General features: G+C 50.2%; 2 protein-coding genes across 4 annotated transcripts in view; one reads left to right on the top strand and one right to left on the bottom strand.

The window, feature by feature from the left end:
* On the top strand, positions 1–21,278 carry PFKFB3 (6-phosphofructo-2-kinase/fructose-2,6-biphosphatase 3). Of its 3 annotated transcripts, XM_051821585.3 has the most exons (8): positions 1–139; positions 7,786–7,911; positions 8,655–8,751; positions 9,412–9,478; positions 10,042–10,116; positions 10,797–10,853; positions 13,921–14,045; positions 20,875–21,278. In XM_051821585.3, the coding sequence occupies exons 2-7, from the start codon at positions 7,827–7,829 to the stop codon at positions 14,014–14,016; spliced, it is 477 nt and encodes a 158-aa protein (XP_051677545.2). In that variant the 5' UTR covers positions 1–139; positions 7,786–7,826; the 3' UTR covers positions 14,017–14,045; positions 20,875–21,278. The 3 variants fall into 3 exon arrangements, with proteins under 3 accessions (XP_051677545.2, XP_051677544.2, XP_051677546.3); XM_051821584.3 differs by lacking the exon at positions 20,875–21,278 and having other exon boundaries at positions 13,921–14,556; XM_051821586.3 differs by lacking the exons at positions 1–139; positions 20,875–21,278 and adding an exon at positions 2,727–2,862 and having other exon boundaries at positions 13,921–14,556.
* Positions 11,224–26,140, bottom strand: part of FBH1 (F-box DNA helicase 1) — an 80,909-nt gene continuing 65,992 nt past the window's right edge. The window contains exons 12-13 of the mRNA XM_089312369.1: positions 23,581–23,712; positions 11,224–22,326 (exon numbers count right to left, since the gene is read on the bottom strand). Of these exons, the coding sequence (XP_089168495.1) occupies positions 22,156–22,326; positions 23,581–23,712 (303 nt within the window). The 3' untranslated portion in view covers positions 11,224–22,155. The remainder of the gene's footprint in view (positions 22,327–23,580; positions 23,713–26,140) is intronic.

Below are 26,140 nucleotides of genomic sequence, written 5' to 3'. Positions count from 1 at the left end.
CGGCCACTCTCGTCCCCACGTCGGATTCTCCTCCTGGGGGTGGTGGGCCGCCGGGCTCAGCTGCGAAGATGCCCTTGGAGTTGACGCAGAGCCGGGTGCAGATCTGGGTGCATCGACTACCGGCCCTCGTTGCCCAGATGTGAGTGCGATCGCGCGGGAGCAGGAATTGCAAGTCCGCGCCGCCGCGTGCAGGGCTGGGCCATTGTGTGGGGCCGCTTTGTGCGGATGCCCCGCTGCCGGAGGCGCGTTCGTGCGGGCCCGGGCGGCGGCGCGGGGGCGGCGGCTGGCTGCGGCTCCCGGGTCCGGCGGCGGGGGCGCTATGGCCCCGGAACCGGGGAGCTGGCCTGTGGGGACGCTGAATCCGGAGAGGCTTAGAGGAACTTTCTGAGCCTGCCTCGAATTTGAAAACCTGACTTTAAGTTTCAAATCGCTGGTAACAAACACCCCAGCCCCTGGGCGCTTCTGCCTAAGGATCATTAAGGTGGTATATAATAGGAGCGGCTAAGACCCTTTTGCATCACTACCCCCCCTTGCCCGCATCCGCTCATCTGCTCTGTACCATCCACTCTGTACCTCAGCTATATATACACCTCCCTTTTACAATAAAGTGAGACCCTGCTTCGACTGGGCTCCACACCGCGCCTGATTGTCCCCCGGGTTTGGGGAAGGCTGAGTGGTGGGTGGCACACTTTCCCTCCTCAGTCAAGGCAAGCTGCGGGCAGCCTGCCCAATTCTCCGGCGGTGGCGAGTAACAGTCACCGCACTCGCCGAGCCTGGGCTGCGAACACGGACGCGGCGGAAAGCGTGCGCCTCCGGGGAGGCCGGGCCGCGCGCCCCGCCCCGGGCACCGGCGGCGCGACTGCGGCCAAGGGGCGCGGCCGTCTGCGCCTCCGCCTCTCTCGGGTCTCCGGCGTCCGCCGTCTCCTGCCTCCCTCCGATTTCCATCTGCCCCCTTTCTAAACATGTCTCCTGTCTGCTTTTTCTTCGTGCTCGCATTTCTCCCCCTTAACTCTCTCTTTCTCCGTGCGCCCCTGTGCGAGTATATTTCTCGATATTCTCTCTTTTCACTTCTCTTTTCCCTGTCGATGTCCATCTCTTCCCTCTCTGCTCCGGAGACTGCGGGGCGCCCTAAGCGGCGGGGGCTAAGGGGCGACATCACAATCCCTGGGGTCTCCGTGGCGCTTGGTTGAGGGGCGGGCGCGCGGCGGTGACCGGGGGTTGGTGGGAGGTCACGCGTGCACGCGTCCCCCGGGGCTCGGAATGTGCGGGCGCCTCCCGCCGCCGCTCCTGTCACCCCGATGCGCTCTCGAGAGGCCTCCCTGGTTCTCCACCGCCAGCTGCCGCCTGCAGCCTCCGGAAAGGACGGTTGGACTGGCCAGGAGGTGTCCAGAGTACCATCGTGTGGCCGAGGGCCAGTTAGCAGGTGGGCATTTTGCCCAGGCCGGGCCGTAGCCGCAGAGGGGACTGTCAAATCCAGGTGCAAACCCTGGAGACGGCTTCCGGTCATCTGAGGGCACCTGAGCTCCAGGTGCTGGCCGGGTGTCTCCACTGCCACGTTTTTTAGGAGCGCCACCGCGGAACGTGACAGCCCGCGCTGGGCTTCTGCCAGCCTGAATCACCGCCCTTCCCATGCCAGGACCGGTGCAGGGGAAGTGAGCCCTGCGCCTGCCTGGGGTGCGCCCTGGGCCGAGGTCCTCCTGGACCCGGAGGTTTGAGGGCAAGTGCGCAGGAGACCTCTGCTTCTCAGCCTTCTTGGCGCAGAAGCCGAGGGCTGGGGCTCGGCAGGTCTGCCGCGGATCTGGCCCTTCGAAACGTGCTCGCTAAACCGGAGCTGCCCAGGGTCTTCCTATGTAACCTGTGGGTGGTGGGGGATGCACCCCACTCCAGGGTTCCAGGGGGAGATGTGGCCAAGGCCAGAGGGGGAACACCCCCCCCCCCTTTCGGTTTTGAATAAAACAAGTGTTATCCGTTGGGCGCTTGGTAAACCTCAGTGGGTGGCACAAAGCAAGGACTGGATTTTTATGTCTGTAAATACTTGGGATGGTATGTGTGCCCTTACACACACTGGCTTGTTTCTCTCCCGAGGTTGCTGTTTGCACCGCCTTAGCTCCTAGTGATTTCTCAGAGAAGCCAGGGTGCGGCCATGCATCCTCCTCCAGGCTTGAGAAAAACCCATCCATTAGACTCCATCAGACTGCACGTTGCACACTCGGATGAGAAATTTGCCTAAGAATCCCTGTCGGATGCCGGCGCCATGGCTCAATAGGCTAATCCTCCACCTACAGCACCGGCACACCGGTTCTAGTCCTGGTCGGGGCGCCAGATTCTGTCCCGGTTGCCCCTCTTCCAGGCCAGCTCTCTGCTGTGGCCAGGGAGTGCAGTGGAGGATGGCCCAAGTGCTCGGGCCCTGCACCCGCATGGGAGACTAGAAGAAGCACCTGGCTCCTGGCTTCGGATCAGCGCGATGCGCCAGCAGCAGTGCGCCAGCCATGGCGGCCATTGGAGGGTGAACCAACGGCAAAGGAAGACCTTTCTCTCGGTCTCTCTCACTGTCCACTCTGCCTGTCAAAAAAAAAAAAAAATCCCCTGTCGGAAGCCTTCAGACCTGGGGCGGGGGGGAGGAGTTGAGGGGAGAGTTATGCCTACAGTCGATGGATTAAGTTTCTTGTCCAGCTGCAAAGCCTGCACCTCCTGTCAGACACAAACCAGAACGGAGGGGAGACTAACTGAATTTGTGAATCAGCTTACCTGAAGCGAAGTTAAGCTCTTGATTGGCAGGGGGACCGACCCTTCCTTCTGATTCTCCTTTATCATCACAAAAAAAAATCATGTGGCTCTGTGTTTGGGTCCCTACTTGTTGAGGTGAGTTACTTATGCACCGAGAACTTCAGCATCCTTGTCTGTCGTGTGGGTTGCATTACTGTTTATCTAATGGGGCTGTGAGGAGTCCCATGTAGCGTGGTGGGGCTGAGAGACAGTGCCTGGCACTTAGTAAGCCTTAAATAAAACGTTGCCATCATCAGCGCAGCAAAGTGGATATTCATCCGGGTCATTACAGGGCTGTCTTCAACAGGGAGCAGAGACAGCACCTGAAGGTACCAAGGGTTTTTCATACCTACAGTGGAATGAGACAAGCTGCTAATTTATCTTTGCTCAGGATCTAGAATAGTGGGATCAGAGGTCCATGTGGTACTCAGATAAAGACAGAAAGATTCTCATCTTGGAAATGGGCCACGTGCATGGTATTCTGCTTTAAGGAGATGCACGGATGCCCTAGGAGATGCCTGTCTTGCCCCTGAAGTTCATAGCCGGTGATTCTCAGCCTGGGTTGCACGTTAGACTCAGTTGGGAGGGGCTAGGCGAGGGGCATAGTGAAAAAGAACTCCTACTGGAGCCTCAAGCCTGGTCACTACGTGCATCTTACATTTTAGAAGCGCCCTGGGTTTGGCTGCTGGTGGAGAGCCCCTCATTGAGGAGCGAGCGCTTGCAGGGTTCCATGCGAGGAAGACCTCAGCTGAGTCCTGATCCACCACGTGCTGCTTTTGCAGTGTGACCCCTCCCTGCTCTGCATCACACTGTGCTGTTGTATTGCCTCCTAAATTTGTCAGTGATCATTAAAATATCCCCTGTACCACTGCGTGTTGCCGGTTAGAACTATGCGGCTACAAAGGCCATTCATTAGGCCTGAGATTGGTTTGATGTTAGTTAAAATATGCATGCAAAGTAATGCCTGTGCATGGTAACTATCAAATAGTGCAGAAGAGATATGGAAAGAAGTGTCAATTAGATGCATTCTTCCAACTGTTGGAAATCCTCCATCGAGGCTAACTCATTGAGATGCGAGTCTTCATATTAGGTCAACTTGAGGACACCACTGATGCCGGGAGAGTGGTTTATATCTGGTTGCCCACAACCAGTTGTCCCACATCTCTCTGTGTGCTCATGTTGCCTGCCTTCTGGTCTCCGGCATGTTAAACCCATAGGGTGCTCATGTGGCTGCAGAGTTTTGTCCTCATCTGGTGGTAGTGCTTTGAGGTGGTTACTGTAGACCAGCACAGCCTTGGTTCCCTTCGGCAGCTATGGGGATGGATCCCTTCTGGAGACTCATCTTTCTGTGAATGAAGCCCAGCTCACTGACTTGTAGAAAAGAAGACGTGAGTTTGCATCTTGTGTTTTGAGGCTAGCATCACACAGAGCCTCTGAGTAGAAGGAAGTTCGCAGGAGGTACAGGAGCCAGAGCCGAGGGTCTTCCCAACCACTGTCTGTCTTCTGAGAATAAGTTCAGGGCATCCGTGGGGTGGATGAGGGCAGATGTCCTTATCAGAGAGGGCAGTCACTTAATCTAGGCAGGAGAGCTGGAGTTGGAACCCTGGGTGCCAGCCTCCCAACCCAGCTGTGACACAGACCAGCCCCGTCCAGATGGTGGGGTGTAACTCGTCCGTCTGGCTGATTCTTTCCCTAATCGGCAACCTCAGTCAACATTGCCTGCAGCTCACGTGCTCACCAGCTAACCTGGTTTGGTTTGATGACCTGCAGGGGGACTGGAACAAGTAGCCAGTTTGTGTTCAGTAGCAGTAAAATGGTACGAGTGGCTTGTGAACAGCCCAGTCTTAGCTCCAAGGTACTCTGACACTGACCCCGATTCATCCAGCCATCCCCCAGCTCACCCGGCACCCAGCAAGTGTGACAAATGGCCAAGTCAATGAACATGATGACTTCTTAAAGTTGAGGGTTCGCTCCTGGTACTTGGTGACTTCCAGTGGTCAGAGCCTTAACCATGCAGCAGCCTTATAGCCTGAGCCTGAGCCTGCCCCACCCTGATGGCAAATCAGGGTGTGCATTCTGTTAACCCAGCCAGTGGTTTTTAAATGATGGCTTCCTTCCCCTGTAGCGTAGTGAACATCTGTGTGCTCCCCTAGGCATCCTCAAATTGACGTCTAACACTGACATCTCAGCATAGCTACACTTGAAAAACTTGTTTTGTCAGCTGTGTCGCATGACATATGCAGGCGCTCCTCCGAACAGCTTGTGTGAAACACGGTGTTTATTCCGCGATCACTGAGCTCTTGAGGAAGACAGGAAGGAAGATGAGAGTGGTACACAGCTGTATCTCTTGATGGCAGAAGTATCGAGAAAGAAGGCAGGAAGAAACCCAAGGTCTCCCTTCAGGTAGCGACAGGGCCACTGAGTTGAGTTGTGCTTGAGTTAAAAAAAAAAAAAAAAAAAAAAAAAGCAGGGAGGGTTGAGGGAGAATGAGACTCAAAAGATTTAGTCAGAAGGACTGTGGTTGCCTCCTGAGAGCCGGGAGTGCCCAGGAGGAGGGACGGTGGCAGCCACCCTGGGCAGGCTCTTGCCACGTCTTTGAATCTTAGGCATGAAGCTAAGGAATAAGGAGTGATGGTTTAGCAGGGCTTGAAATTCAGCCCAAACTTCTGCCTTGTAGCATTCACTCTGTTGTGTCTTTTTGGATTTGTTTGTTAGTATTATTTTATTTTATTATTTTTTGTTCCCGAAGTGTTACTGGCAGAAGATTTGTTCTTGTGATTAGTGGATGGATTGTAATCTCGGATTTGGGACATCAGGTGGCTTCTGTCTTCTGTCTCGGCTGCCTTGACCTGTTCCCATGTGTGAGTGCAGCTGTGTGTGTGTCTGATGGTCTGTCTCTGTGCATGTCTAGGTGGCTCGGAGGAGCCAGCTGTCTGCTTGTCCCTGGGGCATGAGAGCCCTTGGTGCTTGTTTGCTTCACTAAGGCGATGATGATCCCTGCTGCCCCCCTGTGGGCAGTGGCAAGCTGCTGTTTTCTAGGAACGCATTTGTTGCAGGGCTGCTGGACGCCGAGGAGGGCAGCCAAGGGCTTTCTGCAGCCCCCTGAGCATCTCCTGATCCCCTGATGGCCTTGTTTCCTCCCCCTTGTCACCCAGGTTACAAATGGTGCACAGATACTAGCAAGGAACCGGAACTCCCTGAGCCTGCAGGGTTAGGAGGCAAGCATAGAATTATGGTGGTGTTTGGCAATGGACCTCAGTTGGGGACCTCTGCTGGGGGTCCAGCCTTAGACAGGGGCCTCTTCCCCTCAGCTGTGCACGGGATAGCAGCTCTGCTTCCTCTGCACCCTGGCGCTTGCCTGCGGAGGCTCATCCGTGCGTCAGAGCCTCTGTCCAAATCTGACATTGGCCTAGATCGGGTGTTATGGCTTCCAAAGCTTCCCCTGCAAGCCGTGAAGCCTGTGCCTGGGATGTGATGAGCACAGCTGGGCTGACCGCGACAGCCCGAGAGCGTGGGGCAGCACCGCCCGGGCTGGACTTGGCACATGGCCCTTGGCCTGTGAGCGTGCTTGTCACTAGGATGCAGGAGTCGCCAGAGTCTCAGGCCTTCTGTTTCCTGAACAGGCTGCTTGTGGCTGCTTTCTGAGAATCCGGGGGAGATCCCGGTCCCTGGTGGTATGTTACAGAAACCTCTGAGGAACATGGGATCGTGGTTGAGTGGTGGACGCCAGGAGGGTACTCAGAGGCCACAGCATCTCTGGTGGTGCCAACCTCTGCCTGGGGCTTAGTGCCTGGCACGGCTGGCTCCCTGGCATCCATCAGCCTGGCAGCAGAAGGTGGTGGTCAGGGAAGGGGCTGAGACTCTCAGGGATACCGGGATTTACCCGTCCCCTGGAGAGAACCAGTGTTCTGCATCCCCCGACCTGCTTTGATCTGGTAAAACCAATCGCCTTCTTTATAAAAATCTCTTTGAGGAAGGCCGTGGAGACCTCCTGTGTGGAGGCTAGGAAGCTGGTGCTTGGGTTCCCTCTGAATCCTGGCAGGTCCAGGGCCCAACTCCCACGGCCCTCTGCTACCTGCTGCCTCAGTTTGTGTACTGCGATTGGAACCTACTCCGCTCTCCTGTTGCCATCATCTTCCCTGGTGTTGGGGTCCCTTCATTACACCCCCAGGAGAGGAGCATTTCTACTGTGGGTCGCCTACTGGGTGTAGGGTTTTCTGTGTCGGGTCAGGAATTTGGCTTCCAGACTGCACTTGCCAAGGGTAGCCTAAAGTGAGGTTGAGCTGCAAGGGGTCATTGTGGAGCTCTGGCCACTAGGGGGCCGAGGACCCATTGGATTATAAAATGTTGTGGGGGGTGGGGGGGCTTGGGATGAGGAATGAAAGAATTCTGACGAAATTCTTTGAAGTTTATTGTTGGAGGGAGGTCTGTGCTCAATAACTTCTGCCACGTGACTGGTGATCCCCTAGTGAAAATGTTATTTCCTTAGATCTCATCTACATTTATTATTTATTTGGAGAAAGAGGGAGAGAGAGTGTGCACAGGCTCCTATAGGGCGGTTCACTTCCAAAAACCTGCAGAGGCCTGAGAGCAGGTGCAGTAGCTGGGAGCTGGGAATGAGTGGCAGGAACCCAATGACTTGAGCCATCATTGCCGATTTCCAGGGTCCACATTAGCAAGAGCTGGAATTGGGAGCCAGAACAGGGTATTGAACTTGGGTACTCTGCTGTGGGATACAGGCATCCTAACTGCCCCCCCCCCATTTATTTCTAATTGACACATGATAGTTGTATGTATTTATGGACTACAGTGTACTAACTCAGCGCATGTATACAATGTGTAAATCGGGGTAATTATTATTTCCATCTCCTTATTTCTAGGAACCTAGCTAGAAATGTTTGGAGCCTCCTGACTCGTCTCAAATCTATATAAAGTAGATAATAAATGATGATAAATTGTAGTCACCCCATTGTGCTGTAGAACACTTGATCTTATCTCTCTCTTGGTTGTCCTTTCCAGCCTGTGGGCCGAAGCTGACCAACTCCCCCACAGTGATTGTCATGGTGGGCCTCCCAGCCCGGGGGAAGACGTACATCTCCAAGAAGCTGACACGCTACCTCAACTGGATTGGCGTCCCAACCAAAGGTGAGGCCGGGTCCTGAGACTAGAGGAGTCAAGCCGTGGGCTACGATCCTGCGTGCTCCTGGTCCTCACCTTCAGGGCTACCGTGGTTGCTGAGTTCCCCACCCGCCACTGCCTGACTGATTTCTTCTCCTTCCTGAAGCCTTCTCTGGCCACCCAGTCCCTGCATATCATTGCCCTTGCACTTGGTTGAAACCTCCTCTGCTAACCCTCCTCCAGTGCTCTGTGGGTGAACCTGCCCGGTCCTCCCAGCTGGAAGTATCTTACATATGGGGACTGTGGGTTTTTTTTTTTTTTCATGTCTCTGGCTGCCACCTGCTGAGAGATCCCGGGAGCTATTAATGTGTCCCCCTGCTGGCCGCCTGCCTGAGCCTCTTAGCAGAACCCATGGTCTCTGTATTAGCTCTATCGAGACCACCTCTGTTCTTATAATCCCAGTCTCTAGTCTACAGCCTATGGAGCCCCGGGCCTTGTGGTGCAGCCTCACGTATCGTGCAGGCAGCAGTGGGCTCTGTGTTTCTGGAGGAAGCCGGGCTGCTTCCCAGCCCATTGCTTCTAGGGAGCAGGTGGTGACGCTGGACTGGGACGCTCACACTCTTAGTTTCCATACTGGATCATCATCTTATTCAGGCTGGTGTTTGTTCATTTCCTTTCCCCCTTTGATTGGGACTGTGCTCCCAGCTGGAAGTTGGCCCCTTCCTCCTGCTAGGTCACCCAGGGCTGTCCTTGACTTTTCCCATCCACAGTGTTCAATGTGGGAGAATACCGCCGGGAGGCTGTGAAGCAGTACAGCTCCTACAACTTCTTCCGCCCTGACAATGAAGAAGCAATGAAAGTCCGCAAGTAAGCTACGACGAGCTGCCCCGGTGGGCTGCGGGTTTGGGTTCGCTTTGTCTCTTAGCCGGGCTCCATAGGAGGAAGGGAAAGGCTGGCCTGCAGAGTGGCTCTCCGCTGGTGGCCATCAGATCTGTCAGGTGTTGGGACAAGCCTCTCTGCCTGTCCGAGACTCTGCAGCTTTGATCTGTTCCCAGAGGGTCTGCCCAAGCTAACAGAGACAGATCAACAGCAGCAGCCCCAGCCCTTGAGAGCACACAAAGTCCTTTTCATTAGAATCATCTGGGTACGTTTGGAAAGGATTTCTTCTGAAGCAGGAGGCGATTGGGAGCCCCAGTGCAATGTGCTCAACCCTGACTGCACTTTAGAAGCCACCTGGGAAGCTTGTCAAGGTCTCGGTGCCAGGCCCCACCCGGGAGCATCTGTGGGTGGGCTCTGGACGTCTGTTTTGTAACAGCCCTCCAGAGGGATGGTTCCAGTGTGCAGCCAGGCCCGACAGCGCGCCCAGGCCATCTGCGCTGGACCTGATTGGAGGGCCTGGCTAGCACTGAGCAGTTTAGGAACAGAATTGCCTGTTACTGTTGGCTGGGGCCAGGGAGGGAGCTTCCTTGGGCTACCCTGGTGGAGGGGCTGGCTCTGATTGCAGCTTCTCTTTCTTGTGCATTGCAGGCAATGTGCCTTAGCTGCCCTGAGAGATGTCAAAAGTTACCTGACAAAGGAAGGAGGTCAAATTGCAGTAAGTCCGAGGCATACAGCTGGCTCACTCTGCAACGCCATAGCAGGAAGATGTTCTCAGTGGCTTGCACGGTGCTGGGAGACACTGTGGGGACATTGCAGACAGGGACAGACAGGGCCTCTGGCCTGGAGAGATGAGGGAAGCAGGTGGCTAGAAGAGCCTTTGGACTGGGTAGGGACTCAAGGACACAGCCACAGTGAGGGCTGTCACACATATGCCCAACCCCAGCCTTATGGGCAACTGGTCACCACCTTGAGGGAAGGCAGAATCTGGGATACCACCAGTGCCCAGGAGCCACTGGCCCTTCTGTGTGTTCCCTCCTGCTGGGTGTTACTGGTTGCTTCCAGCGGCCATTCCACCCCTCCCCTGCTGTCTCTGAGTGTTGGAGGCAGTGGGAGAGGGAGGGCTGCCTACAGGCACAGCCCTGGAGATGGGCAGAGCACCGTCTCTCCTGGAAGTGCCTTTCTGGACTTGTTCCTGGAAATGGCAGATTGGTGGTGTTGGTAAATACTGTTCAACTCAAGCTCAGATTCTTCTTCCCTGCCTTTCTCCCTCCTTCTCAGGTTTTTGATGCCACCAACACTACTAGAGAGAGGAGACACATGATCCTTCATTTTGCCAAAGAAAATGACTTCAAGGTGAGCCAGACTCCTTGTCTTGCTCCAGGGAGCTCAGAAGAGAGGGAGGACCTCGGGGACCAAATGACTCCCTGATTCCGTTTTGTTCCTTCGTCTGCCACTGCCTGAGCTTCGCTGTCTGAAAACAGGGCCTTCCTTGTGGCAGAGCTCTCGAGGGTGGAGAAGACCTCCCACCCGGGATGGGGCAATGGGTCCATATCTTTTTGTGTCTTTGGGAATTGATAAATGGCCTCTTTCCTCCTTGTATGTGATGCTAGCACCACAGTGATATCTAAGTTGGCCCATTGTGGTGTGATGTTTTCCTTTTATTGTCAACTTTATTTTTTAAAAAAAATGTGTTTATTTGAAAGGCAGAGGGCAACAGACAGGCAGAGAGATCTCCCATCCTTTGGTTCACTCCCTGAATGCCCAGAATAACCAGGACTTAGGCTCAAGCCAGAAGCCGGGAACTCCTGGTATTGGTCTCCCACTGGGGTGGCAGAGACCCAACTATTGAGCCATCGCCTGCTGTCTCCTAGGGTCTGCAGTAGCAGGAAGCTGGAAGTGGAAGCAGAGCTGGGACTGCAACCTGGGACTGCAGTAGGGGCTGTGGGTATCCCAGCTGGTGTCTTGACTGCTAAGCCAAGTGCCTGCCCATAGATGTTGTTCTCTAACATTTCTGTCTGGCTGACTTCCACCAGGTGTTTTTCATTGAGTCCGTGTGTGATGACCCTTCAGTTGTGGCCTCCAACATCATGGTAAGACAACCAGCCACCCCCGCTCTTTGTGTTTGCACCTAAACCACAAGCACATCTTCGATCCAAGAAAAGTTGGGGGCCCCAGGTCAGGTCCTCAGAGTCACTGACCCCTCAGGATGAGCTGCCCCTCCCAGCTTCTGTTGTTGTCTGAGAGGTGAGAAGGGCAGAGAGCGGTTGAATGGAGCAGCCTGTCCCAAGACCTGAGCTGGCCCCACGTGGGGTCTTTGAGGATAGCCGGCAGTGCACAGCATTGGCTGGGACGTGAGACACAGCAGAGGAACTGGGATCAGTTTCTGCAGACAGCTGCAGCTTGGCGACCAGGAGCAGCTCACTCCTCCAGAAGGGCTGGGAGGCCGCAGGGCTGGTAGCTTTTGCTAGGAAGGTCTCTGGTAGGTGAGAACGGTCTGTATAAACAGCCTATAGGGCTCAGTAACCTGAAGGCAGAGGTCCCACGTCTGAGAGGAAGGGGTGTGGGGAAAAGTGTCTTCCTAGAGGATGCGTCTAATGCTCGTGCCGCGGAGCCGTCTCTGTCTCCACTACCCCGATGAGAGCGTGCTTAGGTGTGCTGAGGGTGGATGGTGCTGACACCCGTGTGTCAGGAACAGAAATGATCACTGTGAAGACTTCACTGCAGGTCACCCTCTCCAGCCTCAGCAGCTCAGAAATTTATAAAGAAAAGTTTTCCCGATAAGCAGGGAACGCCGTGCTGTTGCTGCATGTAGATGTGCATCTTGAAGGAGATGCTGAGCACACACTGGCTTCTTGGGCTTTTTCTCCAAGGCAGTGCAGTCGTGTGCAAGCCTTGTCTGAGAAAGCAGTTCATATTTCAGGCAGAGCGACCTGAATTGTGGAAAACAGGTTCAAGTGAGTTCCCGTGGGGCCACCGGAAGGGATCCAAAGTACAAGGAAACACAAGTCGCAATAATCTAAGCCAAGCGTCGTGCTAGTTCCTCTGGCTCTGCTTGTTCCACTTGGTGCTGGAGCACAGTGCGGCTGTGTGATCCTCCTCCCCAGGGAGCAGTCACCAGCGTGCCTGGGCAGGAGTTCATCCTTGATCGTGTAGTCCACTAACACAGCCTCACCCTCACCCTCTGTGTCCAGAAACCTCAGAGCACCTTGGCAAGTTAGGCCCAGGAACTTGTAAGCTGTATGTAGGAAACTGTAGTAAAATATCACAGCACGCCCTTTGCATCTGAACCGTTTTTTAGTGTAAATGTCAGCAGCTTTCATTACATTCATGTTGTGGGGAAGCTGTCACCACTCCTCACCTCCAGACTTTTTTTTTTTAAAAAGATTTATTTTATTTATTTTAGAGAGTTACACAGAGGGAGAGGAGAGGCAGAGAGAGAGAGGTCTTCCATCTGCTGGTTCACTCCCCAGTTGGCCGCAATGGCCAGAGCTGTGCTGATCCGAAGCCAGGAGCCAGGAGCAGCTTCCAGTCTCCCATGCAGGTGCAGGGGCCCAAGGACTTGGGCCATCTCGCACTGCTTTCCCAGGCCACAGCAGAGAGCTGGATTGGAAGTGGAGCTGCAGAGACTCAAAGCGGTGCCCATATGGGATGCGGGCGCTACAGGCGGCTGCTTTACCCACTGCTTTACCACTAGCGCTGGCCCCTAGACTGTCTTCATCTTCCCGTTCTGAAACCCTGTCCCTATAAAACATTAGCTCCCCATTTTAATTTTTTCAAAAATATTTATTTGAAAGGCAGAGTGTGAGAGAGAGACAGACAGACAGACAGAAAGGGATCTTCTGTCTGCTGCAATGGCGTGGCTGGGTCAAGCTGAATCCAGGAACCAGGAACTCCATCCGGGTCCCCCACATGGGTGACAAGGACCCAAGTACTTGGGCCATCTTCTGCTGCCTTCCCAGACACATGAGCAGGGAGCTGGTTTGGAAGCTGAGCAGCCAAGACTCAAACTGGCGCTTAGATCGGAGGCCAGTGTCATAGGCAGTGGCTTGACCTGCTGAGCTTAAGGCTAGCCTCTTTTTTGTTTTCAAGATTTATTTTATTTATTTGAAAGGCAGAGTGACAGAGAGAGGGAGAGACACAGAGAGAAAGAGATCTTCCATTTACTGGTTCACTCCCCAAATGACCAGAACAGCTGGGGTTGGGCCAGGCTGGAGCCAGGAGCCTGGAAATCCATTCAGTTATCCATGTCGAGGGCAGGGGCCGAAGCACTTGGGCCATCATTTGCTGCTTTCCCAGGCATGTTAGCAGGGAGCTGGATGAGAGGCAGAGCAGCCAGGAGTTGAACCTTGTGCTCCCATATGGGATGCTGGCGTTGAAGTCAGTAGCTTAACCTGCCATGCCACAACCCCGGCCCTGCTAGCTTCCCTCTGGGTTGGATCTTGGAAGAGTGGCTGCTTTGTAGTTAGGGCAATTGTTGAGGGGAAAAAGAGCACTGGCATTAACAAGTTTTGAGTTTCCCTAAAACCTACTAGTCTCCCAGGCCTAGTGTTCAGTTACAGGAGGTAGCTGAGCCTACTTTTCTTTTTTTGTGTCTGCTCCACCTACTCTTGGGATCAAAGCCCTTGCAAAGCAGTGGGCCTGGGGTCTAGTTAGAGAAGCAGCTCATTGCAGCCCGATCACAGGTGGGTGCTGCCTTTGTGGGGACAGATGGAGAAGGATCCATACAGGGCTGGGTGCATCTGTAGGAGCAGATGCCTACCCTTCTGTCACCAGCTCGGTGTGCAGAGCCCTGCAGGTGCTCCTGTGGAATTCGGCTGAACTGAGGGCCAGCCTGTGTGGTGGTCATCTGGTTATTGGCCTGATCCCGACTCGGGGTGGTCTGTGCAGAGGGGTTCATTACGGCATCCTCGTGGGCTCCCTGTTTCTGCTCTTCCAACCAGCAATTCTCGGTCTGGGCTGCGGGTCCTCCCCATGTAATCATCAGGCTGACACCCCCCACCCCCCAGTTTCTTTCTTTTTTCTCTTAAATGCTGGGTCGGATAATCTTCATTCTGAACCTTTCTGTGCTTTCCCCTTTTGAAAGCCCCAAATCCTGCTTAATCTACAACAGAAAGCCTTGCAGTGTGACTCATCAGCTGCCTCTTTGTGGTATTGCAGGAAGTTAAAATCTCCAGCCCGGATTACAAAGATTGCAATTCAGCAGAGACCATGGACGACTTCATGAAGCGAATCAGTTGCTATGAAGCCAGCTAGCAGCCCCTCGACCCTGATAAATGTGACAGGTACCTCCCCCGCGGTGACCTCCTGCAGCACAGTGGTAGGAGTGGTAGGAGCTGCCATGCCATTAGTGTCAGACCAGACACCTACATGCATCACTGTCGCATTCCGTGGGTCTAGCCGTGTTCAAAGGCCAGCCTAGGCTCAAATGGGAGGGAAGGAATCAATGGAAGCCCGATTTGGTGAGTGCCTCCCACAGTTTCCAGAGCTGCTGCAGAGCTGTGATTTGCCTTTCAATCCTTGGCACTCAGTAAATGTCAATAAATATTGGATGAAGGAACAGAATGATCTGTGGGAACCACTACCTGCCAAGTGCTAAGAATCCATCTTAAAATTTTTATAATGAAATGGAAAAAGTTCACAGAACTCCAAAAGATTTCAAAGTTCTACAGCTGTTATGCCTTTAGCCCAGATGTCTTTAACTGGCTACAAACCTAAAAAACTCACATGTTCCCCTTTTCCCTTGTTTCCTGCACTCTGAAATATGCCATGAAAAAAAACGCATTACTTCTCATATTTTTTATTTTGCTTCATTTTCCTTGATCAAGAATAACTTTTACTCCCCCCCCCCTTTTAAGATTTTATTTAATTATTTGAGAGGCAGAGTTATAGTGAGAGGGAGAAGACAGTGAGAAAGGTCTTCCTTCTATTGGTTCACTCCCCAAATTGCTGCAATGGCCAGAGCTGCGCCCGTCTGAAGCCAGGAGCCAGGTGCTTCCTCCCGGTCTCCCATGTGGGAGCAGGGCCCAAGCACCTGGGCCATCCTCCACTGCTTTCCCAGGCTGCAGCAGAGAGCTGGATTGGAAGAGGAGCAGCTGGGAGTAGAACCGGCACCCATATGGGATGCCAGCGCCACAGGAGGAAGAGTAACCCACTGTGCTGTGGTGCCGGCCCCTATTTTCTTCCTTTTAAACTCTCTTCTAGACATTAGGAAGTAAAAGAACAGGGATCAAAACCCACATTTAAGAATCTTCCATGTTTCTAAGTGCCTGTTCCACTTCTTCATCAAAGACCTTTCACCATTAGTTGAGGCTGCCCATTTCTGGCCTCAAAATTTCAAAAAAAAAAAAAAATGCGGCTTACAACACCTGGCACAAATCAGGGCTGAATGTGTGAATATCATTCCAGGATGCATATAAACAAGGAGCTCTAATAATGAGGAAATTCACTTTCCCCTTCTCTCCCTCAAGTGCCTGTCAATAATATTGTCTACACATGCTGCTTTTGTTGGGTTAGTCTTAGCTATCCAGGACATAGCACTTCTTTGTCTACATTTATGGGTGTCCTCCACTGTGTTGGGGTGCCTTGTTGTTCAATACAGGGTAGGGGCAGACATCCCCTTCCCATATGCTCTCATCTAACCTGGCTGGGCCCATCAGACCTTTTCACCTGGGACTCAGAAGCTGTTGACTATGGGAGGAATGAATGAAGCACAATGAACTTGCAGAGCGGTGTCCTGTAATGGCCTTAGCTGTCACACTATTTCTTTCTCCAGACTGCTCTGGTTCAGATCCATTTTCCAAACCTAATCCTCCAGCTTTCTTTGATTCTATGAGCTCCTGATATTCTTCTAGTGCATGTCTCCATCTTCCTCTTAACGGATTCTGTTTTCATTACTTACTGATGAAAAGTGCCAAACCAATATGGGAGCAATTGGTTATCTGCCTTAGGAAGGGAAGAGAAGAGTAAAAATTCTGATAGTCTGAGCTAGGAATTGGGCAGCTCACAGAAAACAGTAAATTAGTTCACCAAAAGTTTCCAGGGATGCCATGTTCCATAAAGGCCTGGTTCTGAGAAGGCATGAGAAATCCAAGGTCACAGATGGTAGCTATTTTTAATGGCACTAAAAAACTTAGAATAACAAGTTCAAACCCTTCAAGTTCCAATTCCAGCCACAGCTGGACACCTAGAGACTTCCTGTGATTGCGCTGAATTTCATCCCTTAGAGATACAAGACCAAGATAGCCAAAAACCCAACCTTAAGAGTCCAGGTAGCTGAGTTGTTGAATACTGCTGTTTCCCAGCTGAAAGGCAGGGCATTGCTGAGCACATGGCCTCAGTATGGGAATGAGAATGTAACGGGGAAATGTGGAGGACTCAAGTGTGTCCCAAGCATGCTCTCCTCTTACTTCTGTTGTTCTCAGAAACAGCTTTTGGCTTATTTCGTCTGATAACATTTCTTTCTTGGTTGAGGGGTCCTCTTACAAGAGGAAGCTTGCTCTCCTGTGATTTTCCCCTGTGTCCAGCTCCTAGTTTCCTGAATGGGAACCACAGCTCCCCAAAGGCTATCTAGAACTTGGATCCACAGACCTCCACCTCATTTCCCATTGGTTCCCAGTCTCTCTGCCTCCTCACAGGCCAGGCCCATTGCTAAGCTCAACCCATCTGTGGTTCCTTCAACATCCTCTATATCCAACCTATCTTTTGAGAGCCAGCTCAATTTATACTTTGTCCACAGAGCCTTCACAAACTACTCAAATGTATAAAGTCATCTGCTTCTGAGCTCATAACATTTATTATCCGTTCTATTAGTGTAGCATATACTAAATGCTGCTTTATTATACAGTGGGTAGAACATGACTTAGAACATGTTAAAACACACCAATTTCAACATTTGCTGGCTCTGTCTCCTGGAGGAGTCTGTTGGCTAAGTAGATTGACATTGCCTTGTCTTTAGAGTGGAGGTAACAGCACATGAGTCACCTTTCTCACAAAGGCATGAGGTGAAATGGAGCACTTATATATGATTTATTGGGGGCAGGCACTATGGCCTCCCATGTGTGTGGCAGGGACCCAAGCACTTGAGCCATCCACCAAGAAGACTCAGACTGAAGTTCAGCTTAGCTTTGGCGTGGCCCTGTCCCAGCTGTTGCAGGCATTTGGGGCGTGACTCAGTGGGTGGGAGATCTCACTCTGTCCATCTGTCTCTCTCTGCCTTCCAAATAAAACAAACAAATGGGCAGGAGGCATGCAGAGAGGAAAGCAAGCAATGAGTTCAAGAAAAGAGCAGCGCCAAGCAGCTGGGCAGATACGCAGAGGAAGGACAACGCAGGTGTCAGTGGGAAACACATTTTTCTTATAGGCCCCATTATCAGCAGGGTTCTGGGAGGATTGCTCAGTAACTTCATGTTAAACAAATCTGAAACAAGAGCAGCCTTAAAGAACGAAGGTCTCACAAGGACTGAACAACTGAACGTAGCCAACAGAACCTTGGGAGCTCAACCCCAAGCCCTCCCTACTGCTCCCTTCTGGTGGATGGATACCTTTGCTGTGAAAGCAGGTGGTCCTGTTTTTAGGAATGCTGCTTCACTTCTCTAGGCAGAGTGCCAGAAGTACTGGTTATAAGACAGTGTGGAATCTTCAAAAGCCCCTTGGAAGCAAATGCTGCTAGATTGCTCAGGGCCAGCTGGGCTGCACCTGGCTGCTTGTTTTCTCTAAGTGTCCCCAGAAGCCTTCAAAGGCTCAAGGCACTGCAGAGGTTGCCAAGAGAGGAGAGTTCCGAGTGCCACCCCAGGTCCTGTATACACACAGCAGCTAGACTTTTAAATTGGAATGGGGCCAGTGTTGTGGTGCAGCATTAAGCCACTGCTCACAATGCATCCCATATGAGTGCCACTTGCAACCCCAGCTGCTCCATTTCTCATCCAGCTCCCTAATGCACCTGCAAAAGCAGCAGATGATGGCCCAAATGGACCCCTGTGATGCACTTGGGAGACCCGGAGGGTCTGACTTCAGCCTGGCCCTAGCCCTGTCTATTGCCATTTAGGGAGTAAACCATCAGATGGGAGATCTCTGTCTCTCCTTTCTGTAACGTTGCCTTTCAAATAAATAAATCTTTAAAAAAAATTGGAAGTAAAATTGAAAAATTCCATGTTTAAAAAAAAATCCCAACATCTTTGATGTTGTCTTAAGAAATTTTTTTTTTTTAAAGTTTCAATGCCAACTCTCTTCTCATGAAGGTAGTGGCAACATCATAGGTTCAGGGATTGAATTTGAGTTTTTCTTTCTTTTTTAAGATTTATTTATTTATTGGCGAGAGAGAGAGAGATCTTCTATCCACTGGTTCATCCTCAGATGGCTGCAATGGCCAGAGCTGGGCCAATCCAAAGACAGAAGCTTTCTCTGGGTCTCCCACATGGGTGCAGGGGCCCAAACAAATGGGTCATCTTCTAGTGCTTTCTGAGGCCATTAGCAGGGAGCTGGATCAGAAGCAGAGTAGCCAGTGCTGTGGTTCACTTGGCTAATCCTCCGCCTGCAGCACTGGCATCCCGGGTTCTAGTCCTGGTTGGGGCGCCAGTCTTGTCCCGGTTGCTCCTCTTCCAGTCCAGCTCTCTGCTGTGGCCCAGGAAGGCAGTGGAGGATGGCCCAAGTGCTTGGGCCCCTGCACCTGCATGGGAGAGCAGGAGGGGGCACCTGGCTCTTGGCTTTGGATCAGCGTGGTGCACCGGCCACAGCACACCAGCCATTGCGGACATTTGGGTTAACCAACGGAAGGAAGACCTTTCTCTCTTTCTCTAACTCTGCCTGTCAAAAAAAAAAAAAAAAAAAGGCAGAGTAGCCGGGTCTCAGATTGGTGGCCATATGGAATTCTGGCACTGCTTAATCTACTGTGCCACAGCGCTGGCCCCTGAATTTGAGTTTTCCTAAGCTCTATAGTGTGATACTGAGCACAGTGGTTCTGGCCCAATTACTCTTTTAAATTTATACACAGTGTTCTCATGATAGTCATTATTCATTCATTCATTCATTTATTTAACTTGAAAGGCAGAATTAAGAAGCAGAGAAACTGAAAGAGAGATCTTCCTTCTGCTGGTTCAGTCCACAAATGGCTGCAACAGCTGAAGTCGGGAGCCTGGAACTCCATCCTGGTCTCCCATGTCGGTGGCAGGGCCCCAAGTACTTGGGCCATCTTCTTCCCAGGCAATTTAAAAAGAAGCTAGATTGGAAGTGGCGCTACTGGGATTTGAACTGGCACCCATATAGGGGGTCATGGGTGGACAAGCCCAGACCCCAGAAGTTCTGTATACATTTTAGCCTACCACAGGCTAGCCTGAGCTAGTCTAACTTCTAGCTCACTGAAATTCATCAGTTAGGGGCCAGCGTGGTGATGCAGCAGGTTAGGCCCAACACCTGCAGTGAGTTCCAGTTCAAGTCTTGGCTGCTCCGCTTCTAGTCCAGCTCCTAGTTTTGGCCTGACCCAGCCCCAGCTACACTGGATGCTGAGGACTGCTTTAACTCTTTCCTCTCTTGAGTTTACTAAGAACACCATCATGATGGCCATTCTTCCAGAATCAGCTGTCGCGCTTCTTTACAAAACCCTCTTTTCTTTATCCCAACCTCAGGTAGGCTTCTTGGCATCTGTTCCTCATTTAAAACAAGTTTGCTTATTTTCATTTACTTGAAAGGCAGAGATAGAGATATTTTATTCATTGGTTCACTCCTCAAATGCCCGTAACAGCTAGGAATGGGCAAGGGCAGTACCAGGAGCCTGGGATCATCTGGGTCCCCCATGTCGGTGGCAGGGGCCCAAGCAATTGAGGCATCATCCGCTGCTTCCCAGAATGCATTAGCAGGAAGCATGATTAGAAGCAGAGTAACCAGGACTGGAACTGGTATTCTGATATGGGATGGGGGCATCCCAAGTGGTAGCTTAACCTGCTGCACCACAATACCTGCTGCTCTTTTTTATACTGTCCCGGAATGAATTCATCAAAATCCTTAACTACCACTTACCTGTTGATAATTTTAAAATTATTTCTACCCACGGCTCTTTGTTGAGTATAGATGTTTACCCAATAGCCCCCTGGACAATTCTATTTTAATTTCTCTTAAGCACCCTAAAATCATTACATCAAAAAAACAAATCCAGGGGCCGGCATTGTGGCATAACGGGTAAAGCTGCCATCTGTGACACTGGTATCCCATATGGGTGCCAGTTCAAGTCCTGGCTGCTCCACTTCTGAACCAGCGACCTGCTAATGTACCCGGAAAGCAGAGGAGGATGGCCCAAGTACTTGGGCACCTGTGCCCACATGAGAAACCAGGAAGAAGCTCCTGGCTCCTGTCTTTGGATCAGCCCACCAATGGCTGTGCAGTCATTTGGGGAGTGAACTAGTCGATGGAAGCTCTCTCTATCTCTTGCTCTCTAACTCTGCCTTTCAGATAAATCCAGCTTAAAAAAAAGCAAATTCGTAATTTTTGCACAAACCTACTACTTCTCCTGGTTTCCCTGTTTCAATGAAGGTTATCTATTTACCTGGAGAATCAGCCAGAAAATGGGGATTCACATTAAGATTCTATCTATCCCCTTCTAAGCACTGCTATTCTTATTGATTCTACCTTCTTAATATTGAGAGCACAAGTTCTCAAAATTCAGCGTGTACCAGAACCACTTGTGGGGCTTGTTAAATACCAACTGCTGAGCCCCAGCCCCAGAGTATCTGACCCTGAAGGTCTGTGGTACACTGGGAATTGTATTTCTAACTCTTCCCAGCTGATACTGATGCCACTCATCTGGGGACCATACTTCCAAGACCACTAATCTGTCTACCCAATCACCAGTTCACCCTACCAGTCACAGTGCAACTGCCCATCACTTGTCATTTTCTTGCTGAGATGATAATCATTAGCCTTTTAATTTATCTGGCCTTTTGTATTTTTAAATATTTACTTATTTGAAAATCAGAGAGAGAGAGAAAGTCTTCCATCTGCGGGTTCACTCCCCAGATGGCTACAACGGTCAGGCTGAAGCCAGGAGTCAAAAGCTTCTTCCAGGTCTCCCAGGTGGGTGGCAGGGACCCAGACACTTAGGCCATCTTCCTCTGCTTTTCCTAGGCCATTAGCAGGAAGCTGGATCAGAAATGGAGCAGCTGGGATGCAAATCGGCACCCATATGGGATGCCAGTGTTGCAGGCAGTAGCTTTACCTGCTACGCCACAACACTGGTCCCCCTTCCTTGATCTTCTTGAAACATTCTCCAAACTGCAACTGGAAGGATCTTCCTATAAACAAGGTGTCAGCAAACTGTTAAAATCTTTGCTTAGTATAGAGTTGATCTCCTGTATATAAAGATAATTAACAATGAATCTTAATGAAGAATGGGGTGGGAGAGGGAGTAGGAGGTGGGATGGTTTGGGGGTGGGAGGGCAGGTATGGGGGGAAGAACAGCTATAATCCAAAAGTTGTTCTTACGAAATTTATATTTATTAAATAAAAGCTTTCTATTAAAAAAAAAAAAACACCATGGAATCTGCTTGGCTCAGCTCTGAGACCAATGTGGTAGTTCTTTGGGTGATGCTGTGCTCACCCCGCCACTTGCCATCAACATCCTGAAACTGCTGTATGCCAAAGATGTCAAATACCTTTCAATGTACATCCACACGTACTGGTCATTTCTGTAAGAATTTATACTTTATCACAACATCCCACTATCCCAAAACACAGTGAACCATCTCTCTTCTACGAATTCCCCACCCACCTCCACTTTACCTTTCAAGTGTTTCAGTTGTATTGTAGGAAATACTACATCTAACTAGTCTAACTATTTCATTGTACTTGCCTTTCTATGTATTAGGTGCCCTCATTATTTAAACTGCATACTTCATCATGACAAAGGTACCCATCAGGTCTTACAAATGTGTCATTCCTCATGGTACAAAAGTCACATTTTGGACATGCCAATTATCACCCTACACATTAAGTCTCATAATCTGCTTGGTGTATCATGTGAACAGAGACAGCTGTTGAAAAGAGAAAAGAGGAAAAAAAAAGAGGAAACCAGGTGTCACAGTGGCATGCCAGCGCTGCAATGCCGTTTAATTGAAATCCTGTAATAAAAGCTTAAATACATAAAACGTTTTTTTTTTTTAATCAAAAGATCCTCCTCCTCTTCCCTGACCTGATACAGATGGAGGGTAGGCAAATGGAAACTGGCTAGCTGTAGGGAATGGAGAAATGGCAGGTCCAAGTCTGGTTGGTTTCTTCTTCCGCAGAAAATGCTCTGTGATTGCATTCAGAATCTCAGGAGAGTGAGAGCCCACCCCACAGACTTCTGTCAGCAGGTGGAGTCCACATGTGGCAAGCTACCCCGCACCACGGAGAATGCTTGTCCCAGCCTTAGAAGACAAGGAAGAGCAGGGCTTCGTGTCTGGGCAGCACTATGTTTTCTACGGTGCGTTCCATGGAGAGCACCTGCTCCGGAGAGGCAGTCAAGAATGCCAAAGGCCCAATACGCTGCTCTACACAGGAGTGGCAGAGGTAGCCACCATTGTTTTCCTTTCTGTTGCTCTGCAGGATGGATAAGAAAAAAGAGGTAAGGAAACAATCAAAAACAAAGACTTTCTACCGAAAAGTGCTGAATTATTGTCACGGCTGCCAAGGGACAGTGTCTTATGAGCTGATGTTTTCAGACCAGTGCAAACCCTCTGGAGTAATGCTTCCCACAACACTACTGCCAGGGTAGACTCAGCTCCTCCAAATTCCCTGAAAATAGAAACCACAGTTTATCTCATCAGACACAAAGAATCAGAAAAACTGAACCAGGCTCTCCAGGTAAATGGTTGTCTTCTGATGCATCTTGTCACAACCCAGTCTCCCAGGTAATAAGGCTTTACACAACCAGACAGGACCACATATCCTGACTCTTGACTAATACTTTCTCTGACATATATGGAGACCATATCTCTTGTGCCTTATGTATAAAAAGTACCTAAAGGTGCCAGGTGGTATGGCGGGTAAGGCTGCCGCCTGCAGTGCCAGCATCCCATATGGGCTGGTTTGAGTCCTGGCTGCTCCACTTCCAATCCAGCTCTCTGCTATGGCCTGGGAAAGCAGTAGAAGGTGGCCCAAGTCCTTGGGCCCTGCACCCACATGGGAGACCTGGAGGAAGCTCCTGGCTCTCGGCTTCAGATTAGGATCGTTCTGGCCGTTGCGGCCATTTAGAGGAGTGAACCAGCAGATGGAAGACTTCTCTCTCTGCCTCTGCCTTTCAAATAAATTAAAAACAAAAAAAAAACAAAACAAAACAAAACAAAAAAAACAAAAAAAACAAAACTAGGCCAGTGCCGCAGCTCAATAGGCTAATCCTCCACCTGCAGTGCCGGCACACCGGGTTCTAGTCCCGGTCGGGGCTCCGGATTCTGTTCCGGTTGCCCCTCTTCCAGGCCAGCTTTCTGCTATGGCCTGGGAGGGCAGCGGAGGATGACCCAAGGACTTGGGCCCTGCACCTGCATGGGAGACAGGAGAAGCACCTGGCTCCTGGCTTCAGATCAGCATGATGTGCCGGCCGCAGCGCGCCAGCTGCGGTGGCCATTGGAGGGTGACCCAACAGCAAAAGGAAGACCTTTCTCTCTGTCTCTCTCTCTCACTGTCCACTCTGCTTGTCAAAAAAAAAAAAAAAAAAAAAACCTAAAAAAGGATTACACCAATTTCTCTTCTCTCCTTCACCCACAACCTAGATAACTACATGGCTGACAAGCAGTAAAATGCCAATGACTGAATTAAGTTCCAAAGAGAGCAGGTGCTGTTGGGGAGACCACATACGTAAGTGATGGGGAGTTTCTTCATGGTGAGCACAGTGTCCACAGGGATGGCATTGTTGCACTGCCCCACGCAGCAGCGGACCACTCCTGTTTTTAATACGTTGCTTGTCAGCTCGGCTTGTAAGAAGTACTCCTAAGAAGGAAAGAGACAGAAAGAGAATAATAGCACCTCTGCTACCTTCTACTTGGAAACTCCCACAGTAAATGCCCTTTTGATGCATCTTGAGTTCCAGAATGAGAAAAGGTTACCCTGTTTTCCCTTAGTTTCTCTGATTTTCCCTGACTCCAAAGCTTCCATCAAGAGAAAACACTTGAAATAGTCCCATTGGCTTCTTGATAAAACTGCAGCTAGTTTTTAAAAAATAAGATTTAGTGGACAAACATGCAAAACTATTGCCCACAGTGATATTTCAAGACTATTTCTGGATTCTACTTATGCTAACCAACCTCCAACTGAATTATTACAAATTTTTTTTTTTGTATATTCCCGTTGTAACTCCGCTAAGTTGAGAGAGAAGAACTTAAAGGACGTCCAGGGGATGGTGCTGTGGCACAGAAGGTAAAGCTACTACCTGCAGCGTCAGTATCCCATATTGGCGTCTGTTTCAGGCTGCTCCACTTCTGATCCAGTTCCCTGCTAATGTGCCTGGAAAAGCAGCAGAGGATGGCCCAAGTGCTTGGGGCCTTAGATCCACGTGGGAGACCCGAAAGAAGCTCCTGGCTCCTGCCTTTGGACTGGCTCAGCTCTGGATGTTGTGGCCATTTGGGGAGTGAACCAGCAGATGGAGATCTCTCTCCCTCTCTCTCTCTCTCCCACTCTGCTTTTCAAATAAATAAATATTAAAACAAAAACAGAAACAGAAACAGATGTGCAAATCAACCCTGCACACTTCCCTCTTCCCCTGCTATTGGTTGGCAAGTGGGAAATTGATACATTTCAGCCTCAGTTTCTTTATCTGTGAAATGTAGAGAACAAGGCATCTGCTGTCACAAAAACAGGGACTTTGGTTTGATTCACTGCTGCCTCTGAGGAGTTCCACAAAGTATGGGCAAACTAAATGAGCAGGACCACTCATAACTGCTGATCATAAATGACAATTTCATATTTTCTAGATTACAATTGAGTTGTTTACCACATTTTTCAGAATCTATGTACCACATTTTGATTTATTTGGTTTTCTCTTCCATTTTACAACAAAACAGATTTTGCTGAAGTCCCTTTGACTGCCATCTCCATTTTCTTTTTGGGTGCCTCTTTTGTGAGCCACTGTAAAATAGCTTCAAGTTTAATACATGTCCAAAAGCATAAGGCATTTTATAGCTGTTTGTTACATAAGTGTCATACTTTTGGTTTCCTTCTCAGTTTGTTCACTTTCCTCTTGTGCTATATAGGATTCAGCCATCATTCTTTTATATTTTATTTATGCATTTCTGTGGAAACTCGGGTTTCTAAACTATTTCCAACGATGCAGAAGTGAATATCTTTGTACATATTTCCAGCCCACTGCAAGATTTTCTCCAGGGCTGGGGATTTCAAACAGTTTTGATTCATTTACAGTACAATTCTATACTTACATGTGTAAGAAATTAAGGAGCAGGCATTTAGATTAGCAGTTAAGACAGCTGCATCCCATATCTGAATCCCTGGGTTTGATATACCCAGTTCCAGCTCCTACCTTGTGCTTCCTGCTACTGCAGACCCTAAGAGGCAGAACTGATGGTTCACGCGATTGGGTTCCTGCCACCCATGTGGGAGATCTAGATTGATTTCCCAGCTACTGACTTGAACCTGGCCTGGTTCCAACCCTCATGAGCATTTGGGGATTGAACCAACAAATGGGAGCTGTATCTGTCTCTGCTACATACATACATACATACATATATAGGTAAATGAACTTGAAATCAAATCTCCACAAAATACCATTTAACCCAATATACTGTGATAACTTTGAATTTTTTGCCATTTTACTTTTTTTTTTTTTTTGACAGGCAGAGTTAGTGAGAGAGAGAGAGAGAGAGAGAAAGGTCTTTTTTTCCATTGTTTCACCCCCCAAACAGCTGCTACTGCTGGCGCACTGTGCCGATCCAAAGCCAGGAGCCAGGTGCTTCCTACTGGTCTCCCATGCGGGTGCAGGGCCCAACAACCTGGGCCATCCTCCACTACACTCCTGGGCCACAGCAGAGAGCTGGACTGAAAGAGGAGCAACCAGGACAGAATCTGGCACCCCAACCAGGTCTAGAACCCGGGGTGCCAGAGCTGCAGGCAGAGGATTAGCCAAGTGAGCCAAGGTGCTGGCACCATTTTACTTTTTTTTTTAAAGCTTGTGATAACACATTAATGTCACCAATCATTAGTGAACTGCAACCTACAATTTGAAAGACACTGTTCCAGGGCATTAGAATACAGATGATTTGGTCTTAGTACTCTTTATGTTACTAAACATCATAGGCTCTAAAGAGCCTTTGTATATGTGAACCATTACTATTTATCATCTTGGAATCTCAGAAATATACACTCAGAAGTTTTCAAAATGTGGTGAGAGGAGTAGCACTGTTTTGTC

The sequence above is a fragment of the Oryctolagus cuniculus genome, chromosome 13 (genome assembly GCF_051225735.1).
Source record: "Oryctolagus cuniculus isolate XC-2025 breed Fujian yellow rabbit chromosome 13, ASM5122573v1, whole genome shotgun sequence".
Lineage (NCBI taxonomy): Eukaryota > Metazoa > Chordata > Mammalia > Lagomorpha > Leporidae > Oryctolagus > Oryctolagus cuniculus.
The sequence above is the reverse complement of the archived record's forward strand: the minus strand, read 5'-3'. Positions and strand labels throughout refer to the sequence as shown.

Excerpts from the sequence above, each read along its gene's own strand:
- PFKFB3 (XM_051821585.3), top strand. The coding sequence starts at position 7,827 with ATGGTGGGCCTCCCAGCCCGGGGGAAGACGTACATCTCCAAGAAGCTG. Across the intron at positions 9,479-10,041 it reads AGGAAGGAGGTCAAATTGCA|GTTTTTGATGCCACCAACAC; the intron begins GTAAGTCCGAGG and ends CCTCCTTCTCAG. Across the intron at positions 10,854-13,920 it reads TTGTGGCCTCCAACATCATG|GAAGTTAAAATCTCCAGCCC; the intron begins GTAAGACAACCA and ends GTGGTATTGCAG.